This window comes from Rhinoderma darwinii, chromosome 1, assembly GCF_050947455.1.
Source record: "Rhinoderma darwinii isolate aRhiDar2 chromosome 1, aRhiDar2.hap1, whole genome shotgun sequence".
NCBI classification, from domain to species: Eukaryota; Metazoa; Chordata; class Amphibia; order Anura; family Rhinodermatidae; genus Rhinoderma; species Rhinoderma darwinii.
Window position 1 is genome coordinate 404,470,548 of NC_134687.1, and position 20,851 is coordinate 404,491,398.

Genomic DNA, 20,851 nt, shown 5'->3' on the forward strand with positions numbered 1-20,851 from the left:
TTGATTCTGAGGCCTGTGCTCCAGTACATTAGCACAATAGGGCCACATGTAGGATATTTCCTAAATCTGCAGAATCTGGGCAATAAATATTGAGTTGCGTTTCTCTGGTAAAACTTTCTGTATTACAAAAAAAAAATGGATTAAAAATGAATTTCTGCAACAAAAAAAAAAATTTGTACATTTTACCTCTACTTTGCTTTAATTCTTGTGAAACGTCTAAACGGTTAAGAAACTTTCTAAATGCTGTTTTGAATACTTTGAGGGGTGAAGTTTTTAAAGTGGGGTGACTTATTGGGGCTTTCTAATATATAAGGCCCTCAAAGCCACTCCACAACTGAACTGGCCCCTGTAAAAATAGCCTTTCGAAATTTTCTTGAAAATGTGAGAAATTGCTGCTAAAGTTCTAAGCCTTGTAGCGTCCTAGAAAAATAAAAGGATGTTTAAAAAATGATGCCAATCTAATGTAGACATATGGGGGATGTTAATTAGCAACTCTTTTGTGTGGTAAAACTGCCTGTCTTACAAGCAGATACATTTAAATTTAGAAAAATGCAAAATCTTGCAACTTTTCGCTAAATTTTGGTGTTTTTCACAATTAAATACTGAATATATCGACCAAATTTTACAAGCAACATAAAGCCCAATGTGTCACGAGAAAACAATCTCAGAATTGTTTGGATAGGTAAAAGCATTTCAAAGTTATTACCACATAAAATGAAACATGTCAGATTTGAAAAATGAGGCTCTGTCAGGAAGGTCAAAAGTGGCCAAAGAGGGAAGGGGTTAATATGAAAGCCTGTGAATTGTGTTTGCAATCATGATCACATTCAAATTCTAGAAAAGCTGAACAACTAAACAAACACAAAGTGAGCTGGTCAGATTATAGACTACAACTCAACTATGGGGAAGGCATAAAGAGATAAATAACATGGGTTACTGTATTTTAAAGGGCTATCAACACAGCAATACTGCCATACACTAAAGGTAAGATTTTATTGCTTTTCAGCATTTTGATGCATTTAAAGCCTAGTATAAAATAGGCGTTTCATATTAAAGGGGTTTACCGTTTGTTAAAAATTGTGCGAAGATGGTGTAACTAGTTAAATTGGTCACTTACTAATGTACTGTCTGTAGCTGAAATGCCTCTGTAAGCCAGTCTCACATGTAGCCACATAACCATGTTCCTGGTGTTTATCTCCTACATCACATGCCTCTTATCTCCACTGCTTACTGCTCACCCCCTCCATGCTGTGTTTCACATGCTTGGCAGCAGATAGGGAAGTCTAGCTTCAGAGCTGTCTCTCAACAGCGGACAGTGAGTAATTACATCACTACCTTACACCTTTTAATAGAGGGGAATGCAGGCTGCTGTAAATGGAGGCAATGTCTGCGACAGGAATCATAAGAACTGTAGTATTTTTAAATAATGATCCCACCCAAAGCAAGCCTCAGCAAAAAAACAACAGTGCTGCAGAGCTGGGCAACACGATGAGAAGGAAATATAACGATTTCTGAGATATGGTGGCACAATCTGGTGACCATTCAGACACACATAGCTACGTTTCTGTGTTTTTCATAAGCTCAGGAAAACCTCTTTAACCACTTCCTGACCAGAGGGTTTTCCCCCTTCCTGACCAGTTCCATTCTCAAGCTTTAGCCATGTGGTAATTTAAAAGCAAATTGTTCTTCTATTAGGAGCCTCACACACGAGCATGTTCGGTCCGTGATATAAGGTCCGTATGTCGGCCGCATATCCCGAACCGTACACGCTGCAGGGAGCCGGGCTCCTAGCATCATAGTTATCTATGATGCTAGGTGTCACTGCCTCTCCGCGGAACTACTGTCCCGTACGGAAAACATGATTACAGTAGTGGACAGTTGTCCCGCAGCGAGGCAGGGACACCTAGCGTCATAGATAACTATGATGCTCGTATGTATTTGGTCTTGTTTTTCTCAGATGATGTTGGGCTTCCATATTGTATAAAAAAAATAATAGATATATTTTACTTTTTAAAAAATTGAAAAGGAAAATAGGGAAATAAATGTTAAAAAAATGTGAATGTTATTTTAGGTGATGTTTGTTTGACATCTGGTGCATGCCACTGGGTAAACATACCTAAATACATATTCAGCAACTTCTGCCGACTTTAACGATACCTAATATGGGTGTATGTCTTACACGCTGGGCGCAAGGCGAAGCTTACAATGAATGGTGCGCAAACTGGCTTTTGTGGAGCAAATTTTCCAAAGCTGGTTTGCTGACACCATACAACCAGTGCAGCTGTTGTGAAGTGCCGAAACACTGTCAATACCCCCCAAAATGACTTTTTTTGGAAATTAGACCCCTTTAGGTATTTATTTAGTGACATATAAAAGATTTCAGCCCCCTATTTTTTTTCCAGACAATTCATTGACTTTGATGGGAAAAATTAAAAATGACATTTCTTTTCCAAATATGTGAATTCAGGTGACCTTTTCTGTCATCTGGTGCATGCCACTGGGTAAACACACCTGAATACATATTTGGCAACTTCTGCCAACTTCAACGATACCAAATATGTGTGCATTTCATATACGCTGGGCGCAAGGCGGAGCTTACAATGAATGATGCGCAAAGTGGCTTTTGGAGAGCAAATTTTCCAACGCGATCTCTGTGTATGTGACTAGTGTCGCGGCCAATGTCGCGTGTAGCCCCAGCCTAAAACTGAACAATACATCAATATATATGATATGGAAGATATAGGTAGAGAGAAATAATAATCTTTATTTGTACAACATAACACAAAAAAAATGCAATTTGGATCTATCTATCTCATGTCTAATATTTCAAAGAAGAAAAACCAGCACGCAGGTGAGCTCCAGTGTGCACGCTGTCAATGGGATAGCTAATCCAGCATAAATATGGTCAGGGAGGACAAAGCACAACGGAGATTCATTAGTAGTGTAAAAAAGTTGCTGTAGACTTATTCAGACAGGTACATAAAAGTGCATACAGAGCTGCAACGTTTCGGTAGGCAAACCCACCTTTGTCAAGCTTGACAGAGGTGGGTTTGCGTACCGAAACGTTGCAGCTCTGTATGCACTTTTTTTGATGTACCTGTCTGAATAAATCTATAGCAACTTTTTTACACTACTAATGAATCTCCGTGGTGCTGTGTCCTCCTTGACCATATCTCATATCTATCTATCTGTGTGTGTATGTATCTCATGTCTGTCTCTCTCATATATATTGATATATAGTATAGTTCAAGGCTGGGGCTACACAACGACTTTGGCCACAACACAGGTCCCATGGCCAAAAATCACTTTGTCCAGTAGCCTACATCGCAAGTAAAATGACTGTGACCACATTCACTGCAATTACTTGCCATGTAGGCTACGGAACATAGTGATATTTGGCCGTGCAACTTGTGTCGCGGCCAAAGTCGCTTTGTAGCCCCAGCCGAAGGCTACATGTATACATTGCATATTTTGCTGCAGAAAATATGCAGCAAAACTGCAAGAAATTCGCAGGAATACCCGCACCCGGTGGTGCGTTTTTGGTGCGATTTTTACATTTTGCTGCGTATTTTCGGAGAATTACAGGGATAGAATTTGCAAGCGGAATCACGAGATAAATTGACATGCCGCGGTTTCGAAAATACGTGGCGCGGGTCAATTTACTTCCCGAAAAATATGAGATTGCCTGGAATCTCATGGTCTATGCTGGTACTGTATTATGCTGCGGTTTTACCACACGCAAATACGCACGTAATATACATCGTGTGCATTGACCCTAAAACTATACTATATATCAAGATAGATGTATAGATATGATGGATATTGTAACTTCCACGGTTGCAGACTCCTATCATCCATCCTGCAGACGTCTTCCTCCCCAGAGATGCCAGCACATACGGCCATCCTGTCCTGCAGTGACCACTAGGTTGCTCGCTCGAGCTCATTGCCGGCCTTAATGGGCCAGAGCACACACGTTTTTGATTGACTGATTGCTCCCATGATCACCCTGGACTATAGGAAGGGCCCTGCCCCTTCCTTCATTGCCTGAGCGTTGTTGTGTTTACCTGTGTTAGTCTTTGCAAATGGTCCCTTAGTGGTTTCCAGTTCCCAGTGTTCCCGTTCCTGCTACCTGTATCCCGTGCTACCGTGTTCCTGTGCCGTAGAGAGTTGGAGTCGTGTCGTATACTACGCCTGCTGTATTTCACTGCGCCTGGTGTCTGTCTGCTGCCAAGGTCCCACCCAAGCCTGCCATCGCTACTGTCTGTATTCGAACTATTGACTGCCTTGGTATCCTGTTTGGCCAGCTGCTATCGCGGTATGGCCCAGTGGGTCCACATACCCATCGTGACAGATATGAGATAGATAGATATGAGAAAGACAGTGTGGATCTATCAATCATCTATTTGTCATGTCTATCTATATGTGTATCGATCAGATAGATAGAAATATATTTATTGGAATGTATTTATTGTTTTATTATACATTGTTCTCCCTCGCCTGACAGCCTGCCAGGAGAGGGAGAAGTTACAGGGGGGGGGGATCCGTGGGGATGGGGAAAGTATAGTGATCATTGTGACAGTTGTCACAATGAACACATGCCCAGAGACCATGCTGATTGGTCTCTGGGCAGAGCTCCGTGATGTCAGCTGTCTAGCTACAGAGCGACAAACAGGCTATCTCTGCAGGACGTTCTAGAAAGGCCCTGCAGAGTTAAATAAGGACCGCCCGGATGTTTATACTCAATGGGGGGTCCGGAAGTGGTTAAGTATTAGATGGGATGAAAACTGAAGAGAAAAAAATAGTTGATTCCTTTTATTTACCTGTTCACCACCTGAAAGCAGAGTCTGCAGGTCCAATCTACGATACCGATCTTTCAAGGGAACCTCTAGAATTTGATCAAGTAGATCAGTTGTCACAGTGTCTGGCTGGTTAATTAAAGCAAGTTCCAAATCATTTCTTAGCTTACAAGTAGCCATTCCTCAGTGGAAGACACGAACACTGGTATGTTTGAAATGATTTACAGTAGCACCAGAGATTCCGTTGGTAAAAAAAACCTTTAAAAGAAGACAAACACAAAAATTACATTGATGTCTAATAAACCAAATAAAAAGTTAAATGTGTACATGTTGCCAACTGCATACACAGTGAGTAAAAACATTCTAGGGATAAATTATTGTGACAAAAAACAATCAATAGATAAAAGAGCATCCTTGCCATTAAGGGTCCTGCCCCCTTCTTGTATCCCATATATTTCCTACCTCCTGTAGGTGAAATTCCATAGCTATAGGAAAACCAATCTGCCTGTCTAAATAGATTGAATGACTTATTATACCAAGTAATACTTTATAGAGAGCATAAAGACTGCGAGTGCCCTGTGTGTCCACTCTTTGCTAACAACTCCTTGCTGGTTATACAGTGTCCATCACTGTGCTTTGTTCCTGGTATCCTATGGTATCTGTCCAAACCCAAGTGGCCCATGGCATAAACAATACACAGTCTCAAGTAATTCATGCAAAAACAATGGCTTCCCAGAGTGGCCAGTGATTTATTTTTTGTCTGTCTTTTATGTATCCACCTTTTTATTGCCCCTATATCACTAAAATAACAGCATAGTGTGATCACATTTAGCACCTTCCCTGTCACTGCTCAGTAATAGACAGAGAACATGGAGACAGAGAGAAAAGATTTGCTTTTAGACACCTCCACCTCAATTCCTTTGCTGTTTCCCAGCCAAATTATTCCGTTTGCAGAAAAGTGCTCCTGTTGTGTGACAAATATGATACAAAAGATATCCAGAATGCCAAGTCTAAAATTTTATAATGGCATCTGTCTAGAAAAATATCCCTAACTAGCCATAGCCTGTAATAATTTGAAATTTAGGTCTATCTTTCCTGTTTTTTTACTTTTAAAAAAACTGCATCAGAAACTTCAGGTCTGATTTCTGCCTAAAGTTGTCTATAGGCACAAGAGGGAAAGATTAGTGGTGGCCAAACATCTCTGGTGCTGTATATCTGGAGAGAAAAAAGTATTGGACAGGTAAAAATCCAGGACTTGGATTCCTGTTTCCCTCAATGGGAGATATCAGAGGACAGTCAAGCTGACCATATTTATAGCACCCGGCAGTGTTTGTAACTCTCATTCATTTCAATATGGAGAGACAACACCTGCACAGTCAGCCCACTCATAGCACACAAGGATAAGACAGACTTGATCTCAGGATCAGTAGGGGTTACACACCAATCAATGTCTTATGACCTCTCCCAATGACAGATCAGAGTAGGTGTTACCCACCAATCAATGTTTTATGACCTCTCCCATTGGTAGATCAAAAATATACTGTGTAAAAAAAAACAAAAAACGGGAACCTGTTAATAGCGGCACTAAAGCGTAAACATAGTTTCATGTAATAAGGGTGCCGGTCGATATATCATGCTGCCCACGGTTAGGGCAGCATGAATCTGCTGACAGGTTCCCTTTAAAGAGGCTCTGTCACCACATTATAAGTGGCCTATACTGTACATGATGTGATCGGCGCTGTAATGTAGATTACAGCAGTGTTTTTTATTTAGAAAAACAATCATTTTTGACTGAGTTATGACCTATATTAGCTTTATACTAATGAGTTTTTTTAATGGACAACTGGGCGTGTTTTACTATGACCAAGTGGGCATTGTGGAGAGAAGTGTATGACGCTGACCAATCAGTGACCAATCAGCGTCATACACTTCTCTCCATTCATTTACAGTGCAGATAGCGATATAGCTATATCGCTATGTGCAGCCACATAAACACACTATAAGGGTATGTTCACACGGCCAAATTTCAGACGTATACGAGGCGTATTATGCCTCGTTTTACGTCTGAAAATATGGCTACAATACGTCGGCAAACATCTGCCCATTCATTTGAATGGGTTTGCCGACGTACTGTGCAGACGACCTGTTATTTACGAGTCGTCGTTTGACAGCTGTCAAACGACGACCCGTAAATTTACTGCCTCGGCAAAGAAGTGCAGGGCACTTCTTTGCCACGTAATTTGAGCCGTTCTTCATTGAAATCAATGAAGCACGGCTCAAGGTTTACGAGCGTCTCAGACGCCTCGTAAAATACGAGCAGCTTTTACGTGTGAAACGAGGCAGCTGTTAAACAGTCTGTCTTTTCACACGTAACTGCCTCTCAGCGTGTGAACATACCCTTACGTTACTGCAGTGTCCTGGCAATGAATATACATCACTACCAGCCAGGACGTGATGTGTATTCAGAATCCTGTCACTTCTGTAGCGTCTGTGTGAGACTACAGCACAGCACAGCGAGATCTCGCTGTAAATGACAGGTTACAGCGTAATCTCGCGAGACTACTCCTGCTATGCTGTAAATCACAGAGACGCTACAGAAGTGTCAGGATTCTGAATACACATCACGTCCTGGCTGGAGGTAATGTATATTCATTGTCAGGACACTGCAGTAATGTTATAGTGCGTTTATCTGACTGCATATAGCGATATATAGCTATATCGCTATCTGCAGTGTAAATGAATGGAGAGACGTGTGTGACGCTGATTGGTCACTGATTGGTCAGCGTCATACACTTCACTCCACAACGCCTACTTGGTCATATAGTAAAACACGCCCAGTTGTCCATTGAGAAACTCATTAGCATAAATCTAATATAGGTTATAAATAAAAAACACTGGTGTAATCTACATTACAGCGCCGATCACATTATGTACAAGATAGGCCACTTATAATGTGGTGACAGAGACTCTTTAAACCCATCTAAATAAACAGGATTTGGATTGGGATGGGAAGGGATGAGATATTGGCAAATGATAGAAGCTCCAATACAACCTGCACACTAACATTGTCTGTGATATACGTTTTATGGATCAATGTTGATAAAATATACTAGATCTACTGGCATAGCATAGAATTTACTGGTAAGCCTGTATCCCTTCCACAGCTAAATATTGTTTATATGTAATGCGAGGGCAGATCTGTAATAATATTAGTAAATGTTTGTTGTATACACCGTAATAAAGCAGTAACACTGACCACAATGCAAACATTCCAAAACGAAACTAGAGAGCAAAGTACAGTCACAACATCCATCTACAACACTGCAGCCTGTCTGGATTGTGGGCCCACCCCTAACATCTAGAGGCTGTGTGATCGTGCTGAGACCTGTAGTTCCACTGAGTATCTGTATTGAAGTAGTCTCCCTGTTACTAGCTCTACCAGGTTAGCCGTGACCCCTCACACACCAGCCAATACACATTGCACCACCCATGATACACTACCTTAGCGCAGCTATGTTCCCTTCTTACTGCTTTTCTTACTTCCTCTTTCCAAAGAAATGACAGACTGCCCGTTCAGCTGACACCTAGCGACGCCTAGAGGCCGGAGGTAAAATTGCAACATGTTCATCTCTTGCATTTTCTTCCTGTTTACATCCCTAAAGCTGTGGGCTTCTCCTCGTGATCGCCGCCTGTCTGCTCTGTCACATGCACTATTTTCTGTTGTCTGATCAGGGCATGGTTCCACAGGGCGATATTGATGTACGGTTTACACACAACTTTAGTGAACACTGTGGTGTCCAGAGCCTGTTGCTATGATTTGAGGGCTAGGCTTAGACGTGGCGTTTTGCTGTGTGTTTTTTCAGAGATGTAGCTAAGCTTTACTTCACCACCACATTTACACGTAAACCTTTCACCTGCCCATACATGTGCAGCATCTAATAGGCAGGGCCTGTTCAAACCCTGGGGCACTTTAAAAAATGTAAAGTGCCCCAGGGTTTGTGCAGCCCTCCCCATTACATGCTGCACATGTATGGGGAGGTGAAAGGTTCTCTTTAAAGAGGCTCTGTCACCACATTATAAGTGCCCTGTCTCCTACATAAGGAGATGGGCGCTATAATGTATATGACAGCAGTGCTTTTTATTTTGAAAAACGATCTAGTTTTACCACGTTATTAGCGATTTTATCTTTATGCTAATTACTTTCTTAATGCCCAACTGGCCGTTGTACAGAGGAGTGTATGACGCTGACCAATCAGCGTCATACACTTCTCTCCATTCATTTACTCAGCGCATTCTGATCCTGCTAGATCGCTATGTGCTGTCTTATACTGACACATTAACGTTACTGATGTGTTTTGACAGTGAAGAGACATTCCTTCCAGCCAGGACGGGATGTCTATTCACAATCCCTGCACTTCGTTAACGTTTCTGTGGTACTTACAGCAGAGCAATCTTAATCTCGCTGTAACCTGTCATTTACAGCGTGATCTCGCGAGATTACGCTTGCTCTGCTGTAAGTACCACAGAAACGTTAGCGAAGTGTCGGGATTGTGAATAGACATCCCGTCCTGGCTGGAAGGAATGTCTATTCACTGTCTAAACACTTCAGCAACGTTAATGTGTCAGTATAAGACAGCACATTGTGAATAATGCAGTGTCACTATGCGCGGAGTAAATTAATGGAGAGAAGTGCATGACGCTGATTGGTCAGCGTCACACACTCCTCTGTACAACGCCCACTTGGTCTAAAGTAAAACACGCACAGTAGAAGGAAGTCGGCACCACTCTCAATCCTCACAGCATGGAACAGGCAGATAGATGCAAGTGGAATCAGGGTTTTTCTCATTTAAGCAAACTTCGGGCGGTGCTCAGCATAAAAACAGACGGTCTTGTAGTATAATATAGATGAAAGAAATGAAAATGCGGCACTCACCCGTTTGCAAATCTTCTTAACTTTATTGTGTCACCTTGGCGAGGGTAAAAGCATTACAGGGAGGACAGCTAGTTGTAGGTTACAGCCTGTTTCGCGCTGGAGATCGCGCTTCTTCTGCCCAGTTGGGCATTAAGAAACTAATTAGCATAAAGCTAAAATCGCTAATAACATGGTAAAAATAGATTGTTTTTCTAAATAAAAAACACTACTGTCACCTACATTATAGCGCCCATCTCCTTATGTAGGAGATAGGCCACTTATAATGTGGTGACAGAGCCTCTTTAAAGCAAAGTAGAGGGGAAATTTACTAATTTCATTTTTATGCAGAAAATCCTTTCTATTCCTTTTTGCCAGAGAAACGCAACTCAATATTTATTACCCAGATTCTGCAGTTTTTTTTAAATATCCCACATGTGGCCCTAGAGTGGTAATGGACTGAAGCACCGGCCTCAGAAGCAAAGGAGTATCTAGTGGATTTCGTGGCCTCCTTTTTATTAGAATATATTTTAGGCACCATGTCAGGTTTGAAGAGGTCTTGTGGTGCCAAAACAGTGGAAACCCCCCCCCAAAATGTACCCCATTTGGCAAACTACACCCCTCAAGGAATTGATCGAGGGGTATTTAGACCCCACAGGTTTTTTGCTGCATTTTGTGGAATTTGGCTGTGCAATTGAAAATCACATATTTTTCAGATTAAAAGGTAAAATTTTAATTTTTTACAAGGAATAAAAGAGAAAAACACCCCAACATTTGTAAAGCAATTTCTCTCGATTATGGCAATACACCATATGTGGTAATAAACCGCTGGTTGCACAAACGGTAGAGCTCAGAAAGGCAGGAGCGCTATTTGGCATGTAGATTTTGCTGGATTGGTTTCTGGGCGCCATGTCGCATTTGCAGAGCTTCTGAGGTACCAGTACAGGGGAAACTCCTTAAAAGTGACCCCATTTTGGAAACTAAACCCCTTGAGGAATTCATTGTAGTTTTCATGGGGTGCATGCGACTTTTTGATCAGTTTTTATTCTATTTTTAAGAGGTGTGGTGACTAAAAAACATCAATTCTACCATTTTTTTTTATTCCTTTTTTTTTTTTTACAGTATTCACCATGTGCTATAAATGACATATACCCTTTATTCTGCGGGTCGATACGATTACGGCGAAACCATATGTTTATAGTTTTTACTTTATGTCTTATGGTGTTAGCACAATAAAATACTTTTTATAAAAAATCATTTACTTTTTGTGTTGCCATATTCTAAAAAACCTAACATTTTTATATTTCCATCAAGAAAGCCCTGCGAGAACTTGTTTTTTGCGTAACAAACTGTAGTTTAGATCAGTACCATTTTTGGGTACATGCGACTTTTTGATCTCTTTTTATTCCATTTTTTGAGAGGTGAAGTGACCAAAAAAATGTTGATTTTGGTATGGCTTATTATTATTTTCTTTTACGACGTTCACCGCGCGGGATAAATAACAAAATACTTTTGTAGTTCAGGCCTTTACGGACGCGGCGATACTAATTGTGTAGTTTATTTATTTTTAATAATAATAAAGAACTGATAAGGAAAAAAGGGTGATTTTTACTATTATTACTTATAAACTTTTTTTTTATACAACTTTTTTTTAAATTTTTTATTTTCTCCCACTAGGGGACTTGAAGGCAGGAGGCCGTGATCGCAATTCTAATACACTACACTACATGCGTAGTGCAGTGTATTAGGGTATGTTCACACGGCAGCGTCCGTAACGGCCGAAATTACGGGGATGTTTTCAGGAGGAAACATCCCCGTAATTTCAGCCGTAACAGCATGTGCAGGCGCTTGAACGCCGCGTCCATTACGGACATAATTGGCGCTGCTTTTAATTGGAGTCAATGAATAACGGCTCCAATTACGCCCCAAGAAGTGACAGGTCACTTCTTTGACGCGGGCGTCTATTTACGCGCCGTCATTTGACAGCGGCGCGTAAATATACGCCTCATGTGAACAGACAAACGTCAGCCCATTGCTTTCAATGGGCAGATATTTGTCAGCGCTATCGAGGCGCTTTTTTCGGACGTAATTCGGGGCAAAAACGCCCGAATTACGTCCGTAATTAGTGTGTGTGCACATACCCTTAGAGCTGTCAGATACTCACTGACAGCAAGAATAGTGGGTCCTGACTTTGTCAAGACCCACTAGGCTTCTGTAGAAGGCATTGTTAGGCCTCCGGTTGCCATAGCAACCATTAGCGCCCGCAATCATACTGCGGGATGTCAATGATGTTTTAACCCCTAGAAGCCGCGATTGCTATTGAACGCGGCTTCTAAGGGGTTAATCAGTGGGGACCACCGCGATCAGTCCCTGCTAAAGGAGTTGCGGCAACTGCTGTACGAGACAGCCGTTGTCACAGCTCCTGTATGTGCTGGGAGGGGGGCCAGAATCACTGTTAGACCCGTGACGTACTATTAGGTCATGGAGTGCAAACGATGCACTCATCATGATCTAATAGTACGTCCAGGAGCGGGAAGGGTTAAAGGCTATGTAAACCTGTGACAACTTTTTTTATTTTTACTAAAGCTACGCATTAGGCTATGTTCATACGCTTAGCAAAAATACTTCTGAAAATACGGAGCTGTTTTCAAAGGAAAAACAGCTCCTGATTTTCAGCCGTTTTTTTAGCAACTCGTGTTTATTGCTGCGTTTTTTTACGGCCGTTTTTGGAGCTTTTACTTTAGAGTCAATGAAAAACGGCTCCAAAAAACGGCTCAAGAAGTGACATGCACTTCTTTATAGCGGGCGTTTTTTTACATGGCCGATTTTAAAAATAGCCGCGTAAAAAAACGGTCTGTCGGAAGATAACTACTTTTTCCCATTGAAATCAATGGGCAGATGTTTGTAGGCATTCTGCTTCAGATTTCCTGGCCGTCTTTCGGCCGTTTACGGCCTGAAAAAAGGCCGAAAATAAGCCATGTGCACATACCCTTATAGTGTTTACTGCAACTTTGTAATTGTTTTTTATTAGAAAAAACAAATGTAACTTTTTGAGATACAGCTTCTATGTTTTGTGGATACCTGACACGAAGGATCCACCTGTTATCGACCAAGTCATAATTTATATTTGATTGATAACAGGTGGATCCTGCATGTCAGAGACACACAGGACCTGTTGTCACCGAAGCCATCAGTCCCGCTGACCTGACAGATTCAGGTTTCAGAGCAAGATACAGCTTCTATGTATCCAGGATAGATAGAAGCTGTATCTCAAAAAATAATTTTTTTTATTTATAAAAAGCAAAGTTGCATTAAACACTATAATACATAACTTTTGTAAAAAGCGAAAAGTAAAAAAAAATTCTTCAAAGCTTTATATAGCTTTTAAATAAAGTTTCCGGTAGTGAACAAAAAATAAAAAAATATTAAAAGTTCAAACTTTTTTCAAACCCCCCCCCTTTCTCATTTTTCCCCTCTAAAGTAATGTAAAAAATAAACAAAATTGGTATTGCCCTGTCTGTAACAGTCAGAATTATTACAATATAACATTATTTAACTCACAAGGTGAACGCCGTAAAAAATAAAGACGCCAGAATTTATGTTTTTCGGTCACCTTAGCACTAAATGATTTTTTAATAAGTGATCAAAAAAATCGTATGTAAGAGGGGTTGCAATTAGCCAAACTTTTACACTCCCATGATTTTGTAGATTCCTGGAGGTCTGCCAATCTCTTCACCAGGGATTATACCTTTTATTCTCATGCCCATTCATCTTTCTCTCATATAGATCATCTATTCCTTCCATCTCAGCTTTTAAATAGTTTACTTCGTGCCAAAGTACGTCCTATTTCGTGGTCAGATCATGACTTTGTTTACCTTGGATTGCTTCTGGCTTAACCCCTTAATGACCAGCCTATTTTAGACCTTAATGAGCAAGCCATTTTTTAAGTTTTTCCATCGTCTCATTCAAAGAGCTATATCCTTTTCATTTTTGCATCAACATAGCTGTATAAGGTCTTGTTTTCTGCGGGACAAGTTGTAATTTTTAATAGCACCATTTTGGGGTACATAGAATTTCTTGATTAACTTTTATTAAAATTTTTTTGGGGGAGAATAGAAAAAAATTTTTTACGACGTTCACTGTGCGGGTTAAATGATGTAATAACTTTATAGTCGGGGTCGTTACAGACACGGCGATACCAAATATGTGTGACTTTTTAACTTTATTTTGTTTGTTAATAATAAAGCAGTTTGTAATGGGGAAAAGTGGGTTTTTCATTTTTTTTTTTTTTCACTTTTTATTAAACTTTTCTTAACTTTTTTTACTAGTCCCACTAGGGGACTTCACTATGCGATTATCCGATCACATTTATAATACACTGCAATACTTCTGTATTGCAGTGTATTATGCCTGTCCGTGTAAAACGTACAGGCACCTGCTAGGTCATGCCAGAGGCATGAACTAGCAGGCATTCACGATAGGCAGACCTGGGGGCCTTTATTAGGCCCCCGGCTGCCATCGGAGATACAGACACTCGGTGATCTTATCGCCGGGTGTCAGTGGGATGAGAGGGAGCTCCCTGCCTCTCCCCATAACCACTCAGATGCGGTGCACGCTATTCAGCACCGCATCTGATGGGTTAAACGGGTGAGATCGATACGAATATCGATCCCACCCGGTCGAGCAGGGACTCCCCCAGCCCTCAGCTACCTCTGGCAGCTGAGAGCAGGGAGATTTGACAGCTCCCTGCTCTGTTTACTTATTCCGATGCAGCGACGTAAAAAGTCTATTGCATCGGAATAAGGCCCGTTAGTGACCAACGTAGAAACACTATGGGCCGGTCACTAACAGGTTAAACCTAGGTCTAACTCATGGCGTTTAAATGAGTCCCTTCTGACAAACCCCCAAATATTCAAAGAAATCACAACGGAACTTGTACAGTATTTCCACCTTAAGTGTATGTGCACACACAAAATCAAAAACGTCTGAAAATATGGAGCTGTTTTTTTTAGCAACTCACGTATTTTGCGGCGTTTTTTACGCCCATTTTTGGTGCTGTTTTTCTATAGAGTCAATGAAAAATTGCTCCAAAAACTGCTCAAGAAGTGACATACTCGTTAGCTACGAAAACAGAGTACATGGTTAAGGAAACAGCGTAACACGCTGAGCTACGCTGTTTCTGTGACTCCCATAGTAGTGAATGGCAGTTACCGAAGCAGCATCGCATGCTATGCTGTTTCCGTAACTACTATTCAGTTCTATGGGAGTTACGGAAACAGCGTAGTTCAGAGAGTTACGCTTTTTCCTTAACTCGACCATGTACGCTGTTTTAGTAACTAACTAGTTCCGGAAACAGCATAGCTCGCGGTGCTACGCTATTTCTGTAACTCCCATTCACTTCTATGTGAGTTACGGAAACAGAGTAGCTCAGCGAGCACTCGGCTGTTTCCGTAACTCCCGACCACCTAACCAGGAAGTGGCCGGGAGACAGCTGAGCCGAGTATGATAGAACTGGATTTAGGGGGCCCCGTTCTAGAGATAGGTGTGGGTCCCAGAGGTGGGACCCGCATCTATCTGACATTAATGACATATCCTGTGGATATATCAAAGAAGTAGTAGGACAACAGCACACGTCTTCAAATCATCAAAGTGGTATTATTGTCAAGACATCCACAAACGACAGGCAACGTTTCAACCCATAGTGAGTGAGGGGTCTTTGTCTTGAGAGTGGAGAGGCATCAATCCAAGTAGCTTGCGGTCCAGTGTGAAGTTTCCACAGTCAATGATGGTTTGGGGAGCCATGTCATCAGCTGGTGTTGGTCCACTGTGTTATATCAAGTCCAGAGTCAGCACAGCCGTCTACGAGGACATTTTAGGGCACTTCATGCTTCCCTCTGCTGACAAGCTTTATGGAGATGCAGATTTCATTTTCCAACAGGACTTGGCACCTTCCCACACTGCCAAAAGTACCAATACCTGGTTTAATAACAACAGTATCACTGAGCTTGATTGCCCAGCAAACTCGTCTGACCTAAACCCCACAGAGAATCTATGGGGTATTGTTAAAGAGGCTCTGTCACCAGATTTTGCAACCCCTATCTGCTATTGCAGCAGATAGGCGCTGCAATGTAGATTACAGTAACGTTTTTATTTTTAAAAAACGAGCATTTTTGGCCGAGTTATGACCATTTTCGTATTTATGCAAATGAGGCTTGCAAAAGTACAACTGGGCGTGTTGAAAAGTAAAAGTACAACTGGGCGTGTATTATGTGCGTACATCGGGGCGTGTTTACTACTTTTACTAGCTGGGCTTTCTGATGAGAAGTATCATCCACTTCTCTTCAGAACGCCCAGCTTCTGGCAGTGCAGATCTGTGACGTCACTCACAGGTCCTGCATCGTGTCGGCACCAGAGGCTACAGTTGATTCTGCAGCAGCATCAGCATTTGCAGGTAAGTAGCTACATCGACTTACCTGCAAACGCCGATGCTGCTGCAGAATCATCTGTAGCCTCTGGTGCCGACACGATGCAGGACCTGTGAGTGACGACACAGCGTGATCTCTGGAGAACACGGCTGTGTCTGCACTGCCAGAAGCTGGGCGTTGTGAAGAGAAGTGGATGATACTTCTCATCAGAACGCCCAGCTAGTAAAAGTAGTAAACACGCCCCGATGTACGCACATAATACACGCCCAGTTGTACTTTTACTTTTCAACACGCCCAGTTGTACTTTTGCAAGCCTCATTTGCATAAATACGAAAATGGTCATAACTTGGCCAAAAATGCTCGTTTTTTAAAAATAAAAACGTTACTGTAATCTACATTGCAGCGCCTATCTGCTGCAATAGCAGATAGGGGTTGCAAAATCTGGTGACAGAGCCTCTTTAAGAGGAAGATGAGACTCCAGTCCCAACAATGCAGACGAGCTGAAGGCTGCTATCAAAGCAACCTGGGCTTCCATACCACCTCAGCAGTGCCACAGGCTGATCGCCTCCATGCCACCGCAGCATTGATGCAGTAATTCATGCAAAAGGAGCCCCAACCAAGTATTGAGTGCCTATACTGTACATACACTTTAGTAGGCCAACATTTCGTTATTAAAAATCATTTTTGAAATTGGGCTTATATACTATTCAAATTTTCTGAGACACTACATTTTGGGTTTTCGTTAACAGTTCGCCATAATCATCAACATTAAAAGAAAAAAATGCTGGAAATAGATCACTCTGTGTGTAATGAATCTATAGAATATATGAGTTTCACTTTTTGAATTGAGTTACTGAAATAAATTTACTTTTTGATGATATTCTAATTCATGGAGAAGGACTAGTGTGTGTGTGTGTGTATATATATATATATATATATATATATATATATATATATATATTGCGCTGTCGGGATGGGATTCCCGCGAAGCGCAGTACAGTTACGTCACGGTGATAGTGTGGGCTCAGAGGCTGAGCCTGCACCATCACTGCCGGGTGTCAGCTGTATGTTACAGCTGACAACCTGCTGTAACTGCCAGGACCAGAGTTAGTCTCTGATCCGGCCGATTAAACACTCAGATGCTGCACTCATTAGAGAAACCGGAGGCCCAACATTGGCCTCCGTGTCTGCCTTGTACGGAAGCCTAAGAGGACCCGCCAGAGGCTTTCTGTCAGCGTATGACTGATCGCTCTAATACACTGCACTACGTATGTAGGCCTTCAAGTTCCCTAGATTGAAAAAAAAAAAGTTCAAAAATATAATAAAAGTGTAAATAAAAATAAACGTTTCAAGTTGAAAAACCCCAAATTACCTTTTTTCCCATAAGTCTATTATTGGAAAAAAATGCAAAACAAAAAATATATACATAATTGGTATCGCCACGTCCGTAACAACCCCTACTAGAAAACTATTATGTAATTTATCCCGCACGGTGAATGCTGTAAAAAAAATAATCAAAAAACAATGCCAGAATCGCTGTTTTTAGGTCCCATCCCAAAACAATGGAATAAAAAGTGATCAGAAAGTCACATTTACCCCAAAATAGTACCAATAAAAACAACAGCCCGACACGCAAAAAAAATCCCTGACACAGGTTTGTCCACGCAAAAATAAAAAAGTTAGTCTTAGAATATGGCGATGCAGAATAAAAATTATTTTTTAAAATAGTGATTTTATTGTGCAAAAGCTGCAATACATGAGAAAAAAACCTATATAAATTTGATATCGCCGTAATCGTATTGAGCCACAGAATTAAGTTAACATGTCATTTATGGCGCACGGTGAGTGCCGAAACCCCCCCCCCCCCCCCAATAAAAAACAATTCCAGAATTGCTTGTTTTTTTAATAATTTCCTCTTCCAAAAAATTTAATAAAAAGTGATCAAAGAGTCGTATGTGTCCCAAAATGCTATCAATAGAATCTATAGCTTGTCTCGCAAAAAGCCCTCACACTGCTCCATCAACTGAAAAATAAAAAAGATATGGCACTAGTAATGTGGTGATGAAAAAACATCCCGATATGCAGGCCGGAGGGGAACATTCCTTTAGTTTTAGGGCCCTAGTATTTAGGAACACAGCCCATCTGCTGGAAGCGAGGGCGAACGTAGTTTTTTTTGTTGGTACATCAGGGATTTTGAAAATGCGACATGGCGTCTACAATTTATTCCAGCAAAATGTACGCTCCAAAAGTCAAATACCACTCCTTTTCTTCTAAACCCCGTCCAAACAGCAGTTTATAACCACATATGGGGTATTACCATACTCGGGAGACATTGCTTTACAAACGTTGGGTGCTTTTTCTTTATTCCTTGTGCAAATGAAAAATGTTGATCTAAAACGACATCTTATTGGAAAAAATTATTTTTCATTTTCACGGCTTAATTCTAATTAATTCAGCAAAAAACCTTTGGGGTCAAAATTCTCACTATACCCCTAGATGATTCCTCAAGTGGTATAGTTTCCCAAATGGAGTCACTTTTGGGGTGTTTCCACTGCTACTAGTACTACAGGGGCTCAGTAATTGCGACATGGCGCCCAGAAATCATTCCAAAAGCCAAATGGCGCTCTTTACCTTCTGAGCCCTACCGTGTGTCGAAACAGCAGTTTATGACCACATATGAGGTATTGCCGTACTCGGGAGATATTGCTTAAGAAATGTTAAGGTGCTTTTTCTCCTTTAGTTCTGTTGGAAATTAAAATAAATAAATAAAATGCTCACTATACCCCTAGATAATTTCCTGGAGGGGTGTCATTTCCCAAATGGGGTCATTTGTGGAGCGTTTCCACTGTTTTGACTCCTAAGGGGCTTTGCAAATGCGACATGTCCTCGAGGAACCATTCCAGCTAAATTTGAGCAACAAAAGTCCAAAGGCGCTCCTTCCCTTCTGAGCCCAGCCGTGTGTCCAAACAGCCATTTATGACCACATATGTGGTATTTCTGTACTCGAGAGAAATTGTTTTACAAATGTTGGGGTGCTTTTTCTCCTTTAGTTCTTGTGGAAATGAAAAAATTCTACGTTTTATTGGAAAAAAAATATTTTTCATTTTGCTTTAATTCATGTGAAATGCCTAAAGGGTTAAGAAACTTTCTAAATGCTGTTTTGAATACATCGAGGCATGCCGTTTTAAAAATGGGGTGATTTATGGGGGTTTCCAATACACTATTTATTAGTTATTAGGCAAGTGCGTATTTTGACCATATCATCATTTTTATGCATATTTTTCTCCTCCAAGGTGTATAAACTTGACTGATTATTGGATGAAGCATATCAGGTGCTGTGTATTTGTGTAATAATAATAATAATAATAATCTTTATTTATATAGCGCCAACATATTACGCAGCACTTTACAATTTAGAGGGAACATGAAACAAACAATATCAGACATTACATAGTGACAAAGTTCATTTACAATTCAAACCTGGGGAGTGAGGACCCTGCTCGCAAGAGCTTACAATCTATGAGGACATAAGGGAGACACAAAGTGTAATAGTGTTTGTTCTGTACAATGGTCCGGCCATTTTTATACACATGCGGTGGTAACATAAAGCTGCATGAGCCGGTCACCAGCCAGTATCCGTGTATGACGGACATGAAGAGAAGGAGTGTGAGGGAATCTTATTCTGATGACTAATCTAAATGGAGGGCCATGGAAAGGAGTCAGATTAGGGAATGTTATAGGCCTGTCTAAATAGATGTGTTTTCAGGGCACGTTTAAAACTGTGGATATTGGGAATTAATCTGATTGTCTGGGGTAGCACATTCCAGAGGACGGGTGCAGCACGAGAGAAATCCTGGAGACGGTAGTGGGAGGTTCGGATTATCGAGGATTTTAATCTAAGGTCGTTGGCAGAACGTAGAGCCCGAGTAGGGTGGTAGACAGAGATGAGGGAGGAGATGTAAGGAGGTGCAGCACTGTGGAGAGCTTTGTGGGTGAGAGTAATAAGTTTGAATTTTATTCGGAAGGGGATGGGCAACCAGTGCAGTGACTGGCACAGATTAGAGGCGTTGGTGTAGCGGTTGGTCATAAAGATGAGCCTGGCTGCTGCATTGAGGATAGATTGGAGAGGGGAGAGTTTAGTGAGGGGAAGACCGACTAGTAATGAGTTACAGTAGTCAAGACGAGAGTGAATCAGAGCAACAATGAGAGTTTTGGCAGTTTCCTCCGTAAGAAAAGAGCGGATTCTGGAGATGTTTTTGAGGTGAAAATGACAGGAGCGTGAAAGTGATTGTATGTGAGGAGTAAAGGAAAGATCTGAGTCAAAAATAACCCCGAGACAGCGGGCGTGCTGCTTAGGAGTTATGATAGTGCCACACACAGAGATGGAGACATCAGGTTTAGGGAGGTTAGTAGATGGTGGGAACACAAGGAGCTCAGTTTTAGAAAGATTCAGTTTCAGATAGAGAGAGGACATGATGTTAGAGACAGCGGACAGACAATCACTGGTGTTCTGTATTAGAGCAGGGGTGATGTCACGGGAAGAGGTATATAATTGGGTGTCATCAGCGTAGAGATGGTACTGGAAGCCAAATCTGCTGATGGTTTGTCCAATAGGAGCTGTGTAGAGAGAAAAGAGGAGCGGACCTAGGACTGATCCCTGAGGAACCCCGATATCAAGGGGAAGAGGAGAAGAAGTGGAACCAGCAAATGACACACTGAAT

At 41.4% G+C, this 20,851-nt stretch overlaps 1 protein-coding gene across 3 annotated transcripts in view; it reads right to left on the reverse strand.

Moving 5' to 3' along the window:
• The window catches only part of RNF31 (ring finger protein 31), a 69,225-nt gene extending 60,650 nt beyond the window's left edge, over window positions 1-8,575 (reverse strand). For 2 of the 3 annotated variants that reach the window (XM_075828874.1, XM_075828872.1), the window contains exons 1-2: window positions 8,298-8,575; window positions 4,821-5,054 (exon numbers count right to left, since the gene is read on the reverse strand). In XM_075828874.1, coding sequence (XP_075684989.1) covers window positions 4,821-4,976 — 156 coding nt within the window. In that variant the 5' untranslated portion in view covers window positions 4,977-5,054; window positions 8,298-8,575. Of the gene's footprint in view, window positions 1-4,820; window positions 5,055-8,294 lie in introns of all 3 variants that reach the window. The other variant, XM_075828873.1, reaches the window with a different exon arrangement.
• Window positions 8,576-20,851: the final 12,276 nt, after the last annotated feature.